The sequence below is a fragment of the Anolis sagrei genome, chromosome 3 (genome assembly GCF_037176765.1).
Source record: "Anolis sagrei isolate rAnoSag1 chromosome 3, rAnoSag1.mat, whole genome shotgun sequence".
NCBI classification, from domain to species: Eukaryota; Metazoa; Chordata; class Lepidosauria; order Squamata; family Dactyloidae; genus Anolis; species Anolis sagrei.
This window is the reverse complement of record NC_090023.1, coordinates 88443964-88459824: the sequence shown is the minus strand read 5'-3', so window position 1 is coordinate 88459824 and position 15861 is coordinate 88443964. Positions and strand designations below refer to the sequence as shown.

At 38.8% G+C, this 15861-nt stretch overlaps 1 protein-coding gene across 2 annotated transcripts; it reads right to left on the bottom strand.

Annotated features, from left to right (window-relative positions):
- Positions 1-1233: 1233 nt before the first annotated feature.
- Positions 1234-15309, bottom strand: EIF1AX (eukaryotic translation initiation factor 1A X-linked). 2 transcript variants are annotated; one of them, XM_060770090.2, is made up of 8 exons: positions 15077-15309; positions 10577-10660; positions 9720-9823; positions 6430-6480; positions 5070-5151; positions 4862-4953; positions 3869-3885; positions 1234-3347 (listed from the first exon to the last, which is right to left on the bottom strand). In XM_060770090.2, the coding sequence occupies exons 1-7, from the start codon at positions 15090-15092 to the stop codon at positions 3880-3882; spliced, it is 435 nt and encodes a 144-aa protein (XP_060626073.1). In that variant the 5' UTR covers positions 15093-15309; the 3' UTR covers positions 1234-3347; positions 3869-3879. The 2 variants fall into 2 exon arrangements, with proteins under 2 accessions (XP_060626073.1, XP_060626072.1); XM_060770089.2 differs by having other exon boundaries at positions 1234-3885.
- Between the last annotated feature and the right edge of the window lie 552 nt (positions 15310-15861).

Genomic DNA, 15861 nt, shown 5'->3' with positions numbered 1-15861 from the left:
ACTCACCTGTCAATACACAGTGAATACCATTACAGGTGTTAAGCATTGTAACTTGACAGAATGCTGCCATTTAGCATAAATAAAAAGGAGTGTTTCAAACAAATGTGCATGTAGTTATGTTTGGATGTTTTCATGTTTCAAGGCAGGAGTAGACAGGTAATTTGTTCTTGCTGACCATGTATGACTGCCATGCCCCTCAAAAACCCCAATTCTCATTGTTTCACACTCTGTTTTTCTCTCATTCACTTCTCCTTCATTTCTCCTTCTTCAACAATTATAACAATTATAGATGGAGGCAAACACTCCAAAGCAATTAGAATAAAAGGCCCTAGGTGTTAGCCAGTAGAATGCTTCTATACACATTAATTGCAAAAAAGGTGGATAAGATCCAGCTATAATCCATTCACTTAGTATTATTTTATGTCTTTATAAACAAATAAGTAATATTAAGTCAGTAAATTTATTAATGCCCCAACCAATGGTCAAATGCATTTACACCAACAGAAACAACATCTAACAAGCATCTATACAAAACACTGTAAAATTCAAGTTAAAAGCAAATGGATGCAAGCAGAATGTGAGCAAGATAAAACAGAGTGCAAAATATACATTGTGAAGTGCACAAATGCAAGTGTGATGTGCACTAGGAAATGCACATTCACTGGTAAGAAGCCAGTATAAAAGATCATTCATGTTAAGAACTTAAGTAAGAACCCCTTAGGGGTAATCCACCCTACTCAGGCTAGATAAAAACATCCCCGGCGCAGTCACCTGCGATGTCTGCAATCAGTCTTGCCCTGTTTTTATGATAAACAATAGTACACAAGGTCCTTGAAAGGGGTGGGGATCTAGAGACTAATGTGCATTCAAAACCAGAAAAAAAATTACAAGTTAAAAGAAAGAGGGTGAAAATCAAACTTCTTGAGCATTAAACTTTTTTCTTCTTCTTCATGGAAGTTGGAAACCATCAGCTCTCAAACTGAAGCTGCTGTAGCAGCTTTGATAATGTCAGTATATTTCATAGCAAAGAAGACGGCATATGGGTATGTTTCATCTGTTAGATTGTTCATAAGAAGAACATTTATGTTTGAAAAGGCTTTCCACAACATTTCTACTTTGAACAGCTCTATGTAGTTAAGTTACTGCTGTGAGGAATCTGGATCCCACAAAGACACTGTAAACATTAAAATTAAAATGCTGTTATCTGCTTTAGGACAACACTGCTATTTCAGCTGAGTTTCATGTCTTTTTAATCATGTCACCATGAACAACGGAACTTTAGGTACATAGTTTGCAACTTTACATTACTGCAGAAAGAAAACATTTTGACATCTTGTATTCATGCCCTTAAAAATTAAAAGTATTTTTAGAAGTTAATGCATGCATAGTTTATATCTTGTTTAATGAAGAGGAAAATGCATGTACAGCCTGTTAAATTGATCAGATCTTAGTGGAGACAATATTTCAAAACTTGTATCTGACAGATACAGCTAGTGGGAAACTGATCAGAAAAGTGAGATGCAGATACAAATCTGGAGTGAGCCATGAAGGTCACTGATGGCCTCGGACCATGCATATTCTCTCATTTCAAGCCATTATTTTCATGTTGCTGCAAATATATAAAAAGATACTTCACATGTTTCTTTGTACCAAGATTCTTGAAGAAGAGGCGAAATAATCATGTTTAAGATGCACAGACATAATGAATCTGCCCTCATATGAGAAATCATTCTTCTACAGAATAAAGCGGGAGCTTAGGACAGAAAAAATAGAGAAAAGGGGAAAAACATTTTTCGTAAAAAGGTTTACAATTCAATCCTTGATTCTCCACATCTGAAAAGTCTCACATATTTCTAGTTTTGAAAATTTGGTTTGTTGCTGTTAAATATATACACATTTACATATCAGACACTTACTCACATTTTTATTTCAAAATTAGCAGAAATCTTACCAGAAGCAAAATAGCTGATCTTACCATCTCATATGTCTACTACATACCTCCAATCAAGTATTTGTGCTGTAATACTATTTGTTTATTTAAGAACGTTTTTGCATGGTTATGCAGAGTAAGATCCAAGCAACTTCTCAAGAAACTACATGCCAAATGCAACAGAGAAGACAGGCTTTATGAATTTAAAGCCTTCTGTCTCTCATTTATAAAGGGTAAAACTCATAATTAACATAAAACAGTTTGCATCATTTGATATCAAATGCTCATGAAGGGAACCATGAGAGAATTCTGTATCTGTCAGCAAACCCGTAATTTTAAAATTCAATATGGCGAGGTTAATTCCACTGTCTTCATGTGTGCAACTGTAAACACATGTAGCTGAATGCACTTCCATTCCTGAAGTTCCATTTTCTGTTAAATGTTCTGTTTAAGTACGCATATTTTTACATGAAAACTGCTGCAATCAGTCTGGATAACACCAAAGAGACATGAACCCACTCTAAAACTTGTAAATATGTATAGGACTATGTGTACAACTCCCATTCAAACTTAAAAGTTTACTAATCTCTTGACTACTGATTTCTAAGATAAAGCTTCAGAACTTTTCATTTGCATTTACTTTATCCAGGTAAACTTTATAATAGATTAGGTGGAACTGGGGGGTGGGGAGGGGAGCTGGAGCTGAATTCTGACAACACTGGACTCCAGCATTATTTTATTTAGTGAGTTGACATCATCTGCCACTTATCCTCCTGGATGGGGAAAAATATGGGGCAGATGTAGTTGTGACTGGGCCTTGTGGCTTGGAGGAACATTCCCAAGTGCACTACTCAGTCAGATACCAATATAATTGACGACATTAAGCAAAAGGGAGAGAGAAGCATTAGGAATCTCTTCTCTGGCAGCTCCCAATCCCTGTATCAATTGATGGAATTAAAGATGTTTCAAACTATACTATAACTTTAATATCTTTACTAAGTATTTTAAAATATTCTAAATGGACTTGATGCAAGGTTGCCCTTCTATAAATTACAGGGAACATGATTCTTCTGGAAAGAATTGAGATCCAGCAGAGACTCCCCTTTCTCCTTCAGTCTCCACTGCACTTATCCAACCCCTGCATTCAACGTAAGAGAAGAAGAAATAAGTGGAATTACCTTTTTTGCAATTCCCTGCAAGAATTTGTACCCAAATAATATGTTTAAATATAGATGTATTAATACATTAAATTTAAATGATTCACTTCAAGAGAAAAGTGCCTTTTCTAATTCACAATAGCCTGTATTTAATCCTACCCAGTGTTTAACTTCAGAATTATTACTACCTAGTACAGAACTGCTGTTCAAACACAGATAATTTTTTTAGAATTTATTTTTCTCCACTATGGCAAGCTCATCTGTGAAAGAGAGGAAATTTATTATCAAAAGCAGTACAAAAATAACAGGCAACTAAAACTTTAAAAAGCAGATTCAGCTATGATGGATTTTAATGAAGACTTATGTCCTTTTTGTTATGAAAATCTTACAAGCTGACTTTAAAGGACACTACAGAAAAGACACAGCACTAGCAGGTTGGACACTAAACCTGAGTTGGTATTTAATCAAATCCATGATAAGGACATTTTTTTCTTTCAAAAAGCAGGTTTAGTGAACTTGAGTGGTAAAAGCAGATGAAGCAAATGAGGGGATTTATAGTGTATTTACATACAGATGCAAAAGTCTATGGAAAAGAGAGAAAAATAGTTGTAATATTTCATTTAACTTTTGTGAATCCAACATTATCTGTTTTTTACAGAAATATAAATACTTAAAAGAATGGGCAGAAATTGGTTTTTAGTTACTACAAATGTGCCGTTTCAGTCTTCTTAAACATAGAGATTTGAAAAAAAATCTTGAGGTGCAAAGTTGGAATGTATACCTCTGCTCCATTTAGATCTGTAAATAAAAGAAATGGCATATATAAAATATTCTGAAATAATAATAATTCTATTTCTTACCCGCCCCTCCTCGTGGCAGGTTACAGAATTAAAACACATGCACATTGTAAAAATACCACAAATACACATATTAAAATGTATTTTACAAAAGATACATATTGAAATATATTTCTATAAAATACATAATTATACAAGTGTATCTAAACAAGCAATATGTAAAATAGGATTCATGATAAACTTGGTAATCTCTCTGAGTCCTCCTCTCAACTTCACTCTATGTAAGGGTTAGCCACATAAAAGATATAAAAGGATAAGAAATAAACCGACTCATTTTTTAAAGAGGAAATCTGTATTCTGGTTATGTATGACTGACCAGGGGTGGGGGAACACATCAGGCTTGCAATATTTATTTAACTGAACTCTATGATCCACCAATTGAAGTCTAGTGCAAATCAAGCACACTTAAAATTAAATGAATTCTGAACTCCACAAGCAGCTAATTAGAACTCAAAGTTACGTCAATAAAAATACCACTCCTGGCTACTTCCACATTCTTCATTTCAGTAAGATTACTTGGGTAAAGTTAGAGTTATTTTATTGATGTTACACTTAAAATGGAATCAGACATCACTGATGACCTGTTATAAACCACCAAAGCAAAACCTACCAGTAGTTTCAGAGTTACCTATGTTTGCTATCTAGGAATTTGAAAGCACTATTTAATTGCACAAAATCATGCATGAAGTGAGAGGTCAACTTCACCTGACACCTCTCCTTAATAATGTGGGTAAGCCAAAGTAGGCTGTACTTGCTCCATGGATGTCCATGAAACACTTCATATTTCTGTTGAACACCTGTATGATTAATAATTTTACTCTGGGAAGGATTAATCCTTTGAAGGTCTAAGTTGTAATGTTCAGCACACTATCCTTCATGGAATGTCAATGTCCAAGTGAACACTTCTAAGTACTTACATCATCAATGTCTTCATCATCATCCCCAATGTCATCAAACTGGATTTCGTCATCATCTCCAGGCCCAAATGTATCAGTTTCATTAATTTTGGCTAGGTAAAATAAATGGAACACATTTTAAGCAGATGTATTACTGTTTGATCATGGGACCCTCATCTAAACACAAACACATTCACAATGACTTCTGATTTTTCTGAGAAATTCTTACCATGTTCAGGGAGTTCTCCATATGCCTTCAGACTTCTGGCTTCATCTGCATTGTACTTTAGAATTACATCAGCCTTGTTATCCTAGTAATATTAAACACAGACAAACAACATTATAGAAGAATTTTATCTTGCTACAAAAACTGACTTTTCTTGCACATTTTCTTATCAAAGTTATGGATACTGGAAAGACACCCTCCCTCCCCAGCCTTTCAGGAAACATATCAGTTTATTCTGATATGTTGTGTTCTTAAAGGATTTTCTGTGTATACATGCATATCTCAAATGTAAAAAGACCTGGTGCAATGGTCTTATACCTTAAAAGGACATAATATACTTTTTAAAAAAAGGGAATAGTATAGCTGTGGGACAGGTGACCTTTTTCAGCAAAGGACAGAATTCTAATTTAAGAACTGTTTCAGTGGCTGCAGTCCAGATATACAGCAGGCTAAGGGACTGGGGCACATATACTTGTTTGATCTATATTTTGTCTTACTTCCAAAAATGGAAGTCATGGTGGCTCACAACAAGACCAATTTTAAAAGGTGCAAATAAAAACAGAAGACAACAATAACATATTATAACACATAACACATCAATGACCACATTAAAATAAATTTAAATGCACAACATAAAGGAAGAGTATATTAAGAAGCAGCATGTGTTGTCATTCCCACATCCCTACTGACACTACAGTCCTTCAATTTGTCCTGTGCATTGTTCCGGCAGGTGCAATATAGTTTAATGACACACTGACAGCTAGGTAATACATATACTAGTGATTGGCTTAAAGATAAGCCAAGCAGCATAGAAAAGAAAAAGATAAAGGCAACAATAGATGGAGACATGGGATCTGCCCACACATTCACTACCTTGAAGCCCTTTACTAAAGTGACTACTGTTTTTCCCTCCAGTGTATGCCACAAGACTGAAGCCATTTTCCCCATTATCAATAACTTTCAGTAGATACACTGCCTGAATAATTCCACAGAGTAGGGTAGCGATTGGGTAGGAAAAACCTTCTGTCATTTTTGCCATTTTTATTGCCTTGTCTGAGATAACACATTCATTATTTTTAAAGTGCAAACACATCAATGCCCTTTAACTTGGGTTCTGAACAAAGTATGGTTGAGCATGTATTCCACAAATTTCAGTTATGCTCCCAATTCTCCACAGGGGATCATTTGGAAAAGATGGATTTATAAAATACATTCAAAAGATGGGACAAAGATATTTACAACTCTTGCAGTCACAGACTCTATAAAAAAAGATAAATTTATTGACAGAAAATAAAAAAATTAAAGACTTGGATACTCTTATCTGTTTGCTAAAAGGTTTAAATAAAGAACAAAACACAATTACCTGGTAATCTCTCAAACCCACCAATATGATATCTGATGTATTTATCCAAACCTAAAAGTTAAAGAATAGTTTTAGTGGCTTCTTTAATAGCAATCAAACATTAAGTCATAACACTGGAAAACTCATTATGTGTTTCTACTTCAAATGTTTCTAAAAGTTAATTGTGGGGGTTTCTTCATAAAAACAAAGTGCTGAAACCTAAGGGCACATTCTATCTTGACCCTACACCTGTTCAACTCCTAAGTACAGGTTAGGGATGTGCAGTTTACTGCTAAAACAGGTTTGGAGCTTGACTCATAGTCCTTAACTTTGCATGCAAACATTTGTCATGATTATCGGTTAAAAAGTAATGAGTTTGGGAGGGATTTTAGATAAACTGAAGAAGAAATTGCAGGAGAATCAATTAATGATGTAAGAAGCAGAAAAATGAATCTAAAAATGAAGGAACATAAGGGACAGATTTTAAGAGCAGCATACATGTTTCCTATATAGCAAAAAGGATGACTGTTCCCAGAACAGGAATAATAATGCAATCAGTATGTAGTTTTTTGGTTTGTCACTGTAATTGCTACACCACTTACACATGAAAGTTAAGGCAGCTCACAACAAGCGAGTCACATTATACTGTGGCTTATTTCTTCTTGGTTCCATCTAGGTGTGGACGGCAGTGGGCTCCCCAACATCTAAACTGGTGCTAGCAGTTTTGTGCACATTTGTAAGCTCCTAAATGGACTTTCCCTTGGCAACTGCACCAGTGGAGGAAACAGACAAAGAAATCTTTATGGCACAATGCCTTCTGTACAGGCCACTGTACAGACCCAGGGCGGGCACTCTATTGTGGACCCCACAAGCAAGGATAGACTCAATCTCAGTGAATTTGATCCTGAAATTGCATGGATTCAATCTTGCGAGAGGGATACTAGTAGATGGTGAAGACATTGGAATGACTGAAGACTTTTTATGCCTTGGCTCAGTCATAGTCAAGAAATCAGAAGAAGACATGAATCAAAGTGCAGGTCATGTCTTAGTCCAGCAGCTGATGAGAATCCATCCCACTGTCTTCAACTACCATTTTTCTGACCATTGAGTAGGTGGCAGCCAGCCAGAAACAGCTTCATTGTGTCTTATTTATTACATCTTATTTGGATTGTAAGCCTGAGCACAAATTCATTTTTGGTAAGCTGCTCTGAGAGCCTTTGGGGTTGAAGAGCAGAGTGTAACTACTATAAATAAATAATGAAGAAACTACAGAAGATACTCAAGTGTAAAGATAGTGAACATCAAATGGAGTATCATCAGCACCACTGTATTTCCGATTTTCATATATAAAAAGATAGACAATGGGTATAGCTGACAGGAAGAAAATCAATTCATTTGAAATGTAGTGGAGAAAAATGCTTTTGAAACCATGGACTAACAAAAAGACAAAGAAATAAGTCTGAGACCAATTCAAGAGTGAATTCTTATTTGAAGTCAGAACGATCAAACTGAATTTATTGTACTTTGACCATATCATGAGATAACAAGTTAATGCTTGTTAAAGTGGAAGTTAATAGGAAAAGAGGAGGTTGGATTCATTCAGGAAAGACCCAAATGTGTAAGACCTATGTAGGACAAAGGTAATGTGCAAAGAAATTCACACAAGATCTTTTTCTTAAGTTTGCAGCAGAAGAACAGAAGAACAGAAAAAAATCTGAAGGGCACACATAATGAATAGAGTACATGGAGCAGCACAGTTGTTCAGTAAGGTAACAGGCAAAAATAAAGGAAGTATCAGAAAAATATCAGGATGTCTTTATCATTTTTCTACATACTCAGCAGACCAGAAGAGAGAAAGAACTAATGGCAATGGTGTCAACTATGAATCAATTCTGGGAAAACCTACAGAGAATGAACACACTGTACCAAAAGTTGTAAGACTATAATAATGCCAGACATAATTTCTAAGCCAGGATACCATGGGTCATTTTTCACAGAGATAATGCATGTACTGATGTATAAGTTAATCTGATGTACAAGTTGAAGGCTGGTTTGGGATCTAAAATTATGGATTTTGCTATGACCCACGGATAAGTTGGGCATCATTCTATGCAGAGGCCAAAGCACCAATGACTCAAGGGTGTCAGTCATCCCTACATGCTGACATTTTCTGACCAATGCCTTCAAAAAGGCCAGAAGTGGTGCCATAGCAGATAGAGTGGGATAGAGTATTTAGGTTTTCTGAGGATGGACTAAGCTCTCACCTTTCACTAGACTAGTCAGAGAAGGGGGTGGCTCGTTTACAGATAAGAAACAGTACAGTACTAACACCGACCCATAGATAAATTGACCCAGTTTTGGGCACTGATTTCTTTTTACTAAAATCTTTTAATGTATACATTATTATATGTTATTGTTATTATTATTATATTAATATCATTATATTATTGTATATTATATATTATTATATTATTATTATAACAACAAAAATAGCAAGAAGCACTTAATTCAGTGCATATCTATCAAGAACTTAAAGTCTGTAGCAAATTGCTGTGCCAAAAAAGGAATTTAACAAACCCCCTTCTGCCTTCAGAGGGGGGAATTCTCTATTCCGGTTTGAAGATGCTTCATAATAATAATAATAATAATAATAATAATAATAATAATAATAATCACAACCCCCCTTCTGCCTTCATGCAGAGAATGCACAATTAAAGCACCCCTGAAAGACGGCCATCCATTCTTAATAATAATAATAATAATAATAATAATAATAATCCTCTTTGCCCAATGCAGGCCAGAGTGAGGAACGAGGTGAGGTGACCAGCAGGAGGAGAGGGGAAATTGATCCGCTTAAGCGGAGGCCAGGGACCCGGAAGTGGGGTAAATGCCCACCGCTTGCAACCAGGGAGAGGGGAGGGAAACTGTGAGTTTTTAAAACTTGCACCAGACATCTGAAATAATTACGAAAAATGGGGAAATTGTTTCAATTCTTAATTACTCCTCACACTATTCCTGCATGGCTCGATATTGGATCGTATGCTAATTTAAATACGAATTAATAACGAGATAAGAAATTAACGATCTGGATCACCCAAGCCTAGTATCTACAGTATTAAAGATATTATCAGTGGAAATTCCTTTCTTCATAATAAAGAAAGTAACCTTCAGATTGTTAGGCACTTTCAACTGAACATTCAATTTTAACAAGTCATCTAAAGTGTTCTAAACACTGCTGAGAAATACACGTAGTTTTTCAATGTTTGCCCATATATTTTATGCTGACTATACAGCTGTGAGCTCTACCGTACCTTTTTCCTCAGTTTTCCTCTGATATGGCATAACCTCTTTACACCATCAAAACATAATGCTTCCAGTCTACCATTCCCCAGCATTTTGATAACTTGAGCATACTCTGGAAAAAAGATACAATAGTTGATCCTTGATATTTGTAAAGGAGGGGGAAAAAACCAAAGATAGGCACATAATTACAGTTTATAACTTGTTTGGAGGGATCTTGAGCTAGTAAATTAACCAGAAGTAGAATGTTAGGTTTTAAAGAGATGATTGTTGAGATTAAAGTACGTCTGAACTCAGACACACACACACACACACACAACAATCAGGTCAACAAAGATACTTTTCTCAAAGCAAGATAACTACATGTAACATTATCACATTCTTTTATTTTCCAACAGAGTCATTTTCAAGCCATTATTTCTTGAACAACTTTCAATATATTTCGGTGATTTTACATCAGAATAATATTTAGCTAGGGAGTCACCGCAATTCAGAGCATATTCAGAATCCGCTCTGCTTCATTTATGAGATCCTTGGGAGGCATTAGAAATCCTGAACTACTGCCAGTCAGTTGTGAGGGATTATATGGGCAAGAAAACTTGGCAATAACTCCAGATGAAGTTGATCCTGTACTATACAGGGCAAAATTGTATTCTTCAGCTGGATTAGTTTCACAGATTTGATGTTAATCTTGTTTCACCTAATTACATAAAGTTGTATTGTGAGAGAACAAGTTGTTAGAATTTGTTCTTTAACAATACAAATTTACGTTATTAAGCAAAACAACAAATGAGTCTTTCCATGATTTATTCAAATAATGTAAACAGTTCTTTCATGCATGAAATGGAAATTGACAAAATGACCTCACCTTGTCCATCTTCTTTGAACACCAGTTCTCTTTTTTCTGATTCATTTTCATTCTTACCTCGCCTTCTGTTTTTACCTCCCTTACCTAAAGGCAAGAAAGAGAAAGTTAATGACAGCTTGAAATCCTACATGGATATTGATGATATCGGGCCTCTAATATAGCCTAATATAGCTGGTCCTCTTGGACATCTCAGCGGCTTTCGATACCATAGATCATGGTATCCTTCTGGGTCGGCTCTCTGGGATGGGTCTTGGGGGCACGGTTCTGTCGTGGCTCCGGTCCTTCCTGGAGGGACGAACCCAGATGGTGAAGCTGGGAGATGCCTGCTCTGACCCCTGGCCTTTGACCTGTGGGGTCCCGCAAGGCTCTATTTTATCTCCCATGCTTTTTAACATCTACATGAAACCGCTGGGAGAGGTCATCCGGAGTTTTGGAGTTGGGTGCCATCTCTACGCAGATGACGCACAACTCTACTACTCTTTTCCACCTAATTCCAAGGAGGCCTCTCGGGTGCTAGACGAGTGCCTGGCCGCTGTGTCCATCTGGATGAGGACAAACAAGCTGAAGATCAATCCCGACAAGACAGAGGTCCTCCTGGTTGATCGTAAACCAGACCGGGGTATAGGGTGGCAACCTGTGTTGGATGGGGTTACACTCCCCCTGAAGCCACAGGTCCGCAGCTTGGGAGTCCTCCTGGACTCATCGCTCACGCTTGAGGCTCAGGCGTCGGCGGTGGCCGGGAGGGCTTTTGCACAACTGAGACTTGTGCGCCAGCTGCACCCGTACCTCGCTAAGGCTGATCTGGCCAGGGTGGTCCATGCCTTAGTCACCTCTAGACTGGATTACTGCAATGCGCTCTACGTGGGGCTGCCCTTAAAAACGGCTCGGAAATTCCAATTGGTCCAACGGGCAGCAGCCAGGATGTTAATGGGGGCCCATTACAGAGAGAGGTCAACTCTTCTGTTTAAGGAGCTCCACTGGCTGCCGTTTATTTTCCGAGCCCAATTTAAGGTGCAGGTGCTTACCTACAAAGCCCTGAACGGTTTGGGACCACCTTACCTGCGTGACCGCATCACAGTCTACGAACCCACACGATCACTCCGGTCATCAGGAGAGGCCCTGCTCGTGATCCCGCCCGCATCGCAGGCGCGTTTGGTGGGGACGCGAGACAGGGCCTTCTCTGTGGTGGCCCCCCGCCTCTGGAATGCCCTCCCGAAAGATCTCAGACAGGCCCCTACCCTGGCGGTTTTCAGAAAGAACCTGACAACCTGGCTGTTCCAACGTGCCTTCTCAGATTAGGAACCCCACTACCAAAGCCCAGAAGCACTTTAGTAGAGTCAAGATCACCCTCACCGCACACTGCACCTATATTTTAACCCCATATCCCTCCGACACTTCAGCACTTTTAATCCTGTACCCTACACCGGCCGGCTCAGTTTTTAATAATGTCCTGTTGTATTGCTATTGTTTTCTGCTTTAACTGTTTTATTTGCTATGTATTGTATTGTTGTATTGTGTTGGGCTCCGGCCTGTTGTAAGCCGCATCGAATCCCTTGGGAGATGCTAGCGGGGTACAAATAAAGTTATAATAATAATAATAATAATAATAATAATAATAGTGGAATTTGTAACCCAAATCAAATCATTTTATATTTATTCTTCAATAAATTCTTCAGGTTGAGTATCCCTTACACAAAATATTTGAGATTAGAAATGTTCTGGATTTTGGAAAACCTGTATTTACAAAACCATGAATAATGAGTTTATTCCATCAGAACACAAAGTGCTACTGTGTCAGCCAGCCAGCCAGCTGGACAATTTTGGAGCATTTCCGGATAAGGAATGCTCAATATGTAAATGCATTTGCTATTATAATTACCATACCTATTTGCTGTTAAAGCACTTGTATCCATGTATGTTTGTGTATATGTGGAGCTTGTTTATGAAAGACACCTTGCCAACAATGTGCTGCAACCTATAACTAACTTTAGGTCTAATATTATTATTATTATTATTATTATTAACTTTATTTGTGCCCCGCTAGCATCTCCCGAAGGACTCGATGCGGCTTACAAAGGCCAAGGCCTCAAAACACAACATAACAATACAACACCTAAAGCAAATTAAAAACAATTAAAGCAATATTAAACAACAATAAACAATTTATTGTTTATTTTATGTGCGGCACTTTGGAGTTCTTTGGGAACAGCCCCAAGTTTCTTTGGGGATGTTGGTGGCAGGATACAAATAAAATGTATTATTACTATTATTTTCAATTTTTTTGGATTTGATACTTTTGGGAAATCAATGACACATATATGCGTCTATATGTGTGTGCAGGACACCCTGTATTTCATCGCCTACCCCGAGACTGTGGAATGTTCTACCAGAAGAGCTCTGACAACTTAACTAAAGACCTATTTCTTCCGGCAGGTCTACCCAATACATTGTAAACTGTGAGTTTCAAATTTGCATTTTTTAAATCATCGGAATCAGCCTTTTTTGTGTGTATTTCAACATATGCATTTTAATAGTTATATTTTATCTGCGTGCTTTAAGCATTGGATATGGAATATGTGAAATGACTTTGGACTATGATTATGGATGGAGTGGTTTTTAATATTAAATGTAATGTCTTAAAATATTTACTATGTATAAATTTTAATTTAAACATTTATTGGAATTGTATGTGTTTAAGGCATTAAATAATTGCCTATACATAAGCCACTTGTGTCCTCTTTGGGGTAGAGAAAGGCGGTGTATAAATAGGGTATCTCGGTGGTGCAGCGGGTTGAACCGCTTAGCTGCTGAACTTACTCGCTGAAAGGTCAGTGGTTCAAATCTGGGGAGCTCCCGCTGTGAGGTCTAGCTTCTGCCAATCTAGCAGTTCGAAAACATGCAAATGTGAGTAGATATGTAAGAACTGCACCAGCGGGAAGGTAACAACGCTGGCCTTTTGGCTTTATTTATCGTATCACAGGCAAACTGAGGGGACAGTTGAAATGTATTTCAAGTTTATAAAACTTGGCATTATACTAAATGCCCTTTGACAAGTAGTTGGCCACTTGGAGTGCCTCTGGTTTTGCTATAAGAAGGTCCTCCACTGTCCATGTTGCAGGGCTCAGACTGCAGTGTAATAGGTGGTTTGGTCTTCTCCACACTTGCATGTCAGGGACTCCACTTTGTGGGCCATTTCTTACGGTTGGCTCTGCATTTCGTGGTGCCAGAGAACAATCTGTTCAACACATTCCAAGTTGCACAGTCTCCTGTGTGTCCAGGGAAGAGTCTCTCATTTGGTATCAGCCATGGCTTGAGATTCTGGGTTTTAGCCTGCCACTTTGGACTCTCACTTGCTGAGGTGTTCCTGTGAGTATCTCTGCAGATCTTCAGCTTAAAAACTGAGATGAGCACCACCCCCAGAGTTGGACAAGATTAGACTTAATGTCAAGGGGAAACCTTTATGTTTAACTAATTATGAATTACAGCTACAGTAGAATATCACATATCCAACATAAATGGGCCGGCAGAATGTTGGATAAGTTAAAATGTTAAATAAGGAGGAATGAAGGAAAAGATTACAAAATGTCAAATTATGTTATGATTTTACAAATTAATTAATTAATTAATTAATTTACTTTGCTTATATACCGCTGTATCTCAAGCCCGAAGGCGACTCACAGCGGTTCACAAACAGTAAAAACAGTAGAAACAGCAGTGGTTCCATACAACACATAACAATTGACTTAGCACCAAAATATCATGTTTTACAACAAACTGAAAGAAAAAGCAGTCCAATACACAGTATCATTATGTAGTAATTACAGTATTTACAAATTTAGCACCAAAACAGACAAGGGTTCTTTTTTTTCTCCCACCCTGGACATTATTCCGGTTGGGAAGCAGACAGTGTTGGATAATACATAATGTTGGATGAGCGAAAGTTGGATAAGCGAGACTCTACTGTAGTAGATGGGCTCCAACCAACACTGCAGTTTGGCACTGCTTTAGCTGCCATGGCTCAATGCTATGGAAACTTGGGAGCTGTAGTTTTACAAAGCTCTCGGTCTTCATCACCAAGGAGAGTCGATGCCTCTCCAAACTACATATCCCACAATTCCCTAAGACCAGTGCTTCTCAACCTGTGAGTCCCCGGATGTTTTGGCCGTCAACTCCCAGATATCCCAGCAGCTGGTAAACTGGCTGAGATTTCTGGGAGTTGTAGGCCAAAATACCCGGGGGCTCACAGGTTGAGAACTACTGCCTAAGACCAAAGGGACCGTGGTGGTCGAAGATGGGCCTTCTCTGGGGCCTCCTGGTAAACAGGACGAGGGAGCGGGTGCGGAAGAGGGGCGAGTGGCTGTGAAAAAAACACGCCCTGGTAGGCCTGAGAGAGGGGTGGGAAGGCCTGCCTCCCCCAGAGAGGGGGAGCTAGGAGGCCCGCCCGTGAGAGAGGGCAGAGGCACGGCGCTTGGCGGGCGGCGGGCCGAGCAGGCCTCTCACCTTTATTCTTCGGCATGGCGTCGTCGGAGGCGGCGGTACCAAGAGCAGGCCCAACTCAACCCAGGAGAAACGCGGCGGAGGCTTCTTCTCACGCTCTCGGTGAGGAAGGAGAGAGGCAGGAAGAGGACGGGACAAGACGCGGCGACGTCCTTCTCGCGACACCCGAGGCGAGGAGAGGCAGCTCAGCTTCAGCCCTGCCGGAAGGAACGAGGCCGGAAGCGCTCTCCTCGCGCCGAGGCCGGGCCCAGAATGCCTTTCGCCCAGCCAAGCGCCTGCCCCTGCGGCGCCCTCTGCTGGACGGAGGGGGGACTTCTTCCAAGGACCCTCCCTGCCTTCCTTATTGTCGACCCATATTGTCATAGGCAGTGGTTTATGTATCTATTTACTTACTAGCCGTCCCCTGCCACGCGTTGCTGTGGCCCAGTCTGATGATCTGGAAAATAAATTAATGAGAAAGTGTTGGTTTCTAATATATGTAATAATTTCTTGATGCTTGTGGGTAAACAGTATTTCTTGTTGTTTCTTTGCCAGTGTTGATGTGGAGATTGTCTGGTTTACCCACTCTGGAACTTGCAACATATAGTTGTCCTTCTTTAGGGGTCCCTTTCAAATCTATGATACTATATCTCTCTGTGTGTGAATCATATATATCTATCTATATCAATGGCTGGATGGCTCTTTGTCAGGAGGGCTTTGATTACGTTTTCTTGCCCTCATGAAGGGAGTTGGATGGCCTTAAGTATTTTCTGTTGGTCATGTGGGTTCTGTGTGGAAAGTTTGCCCCA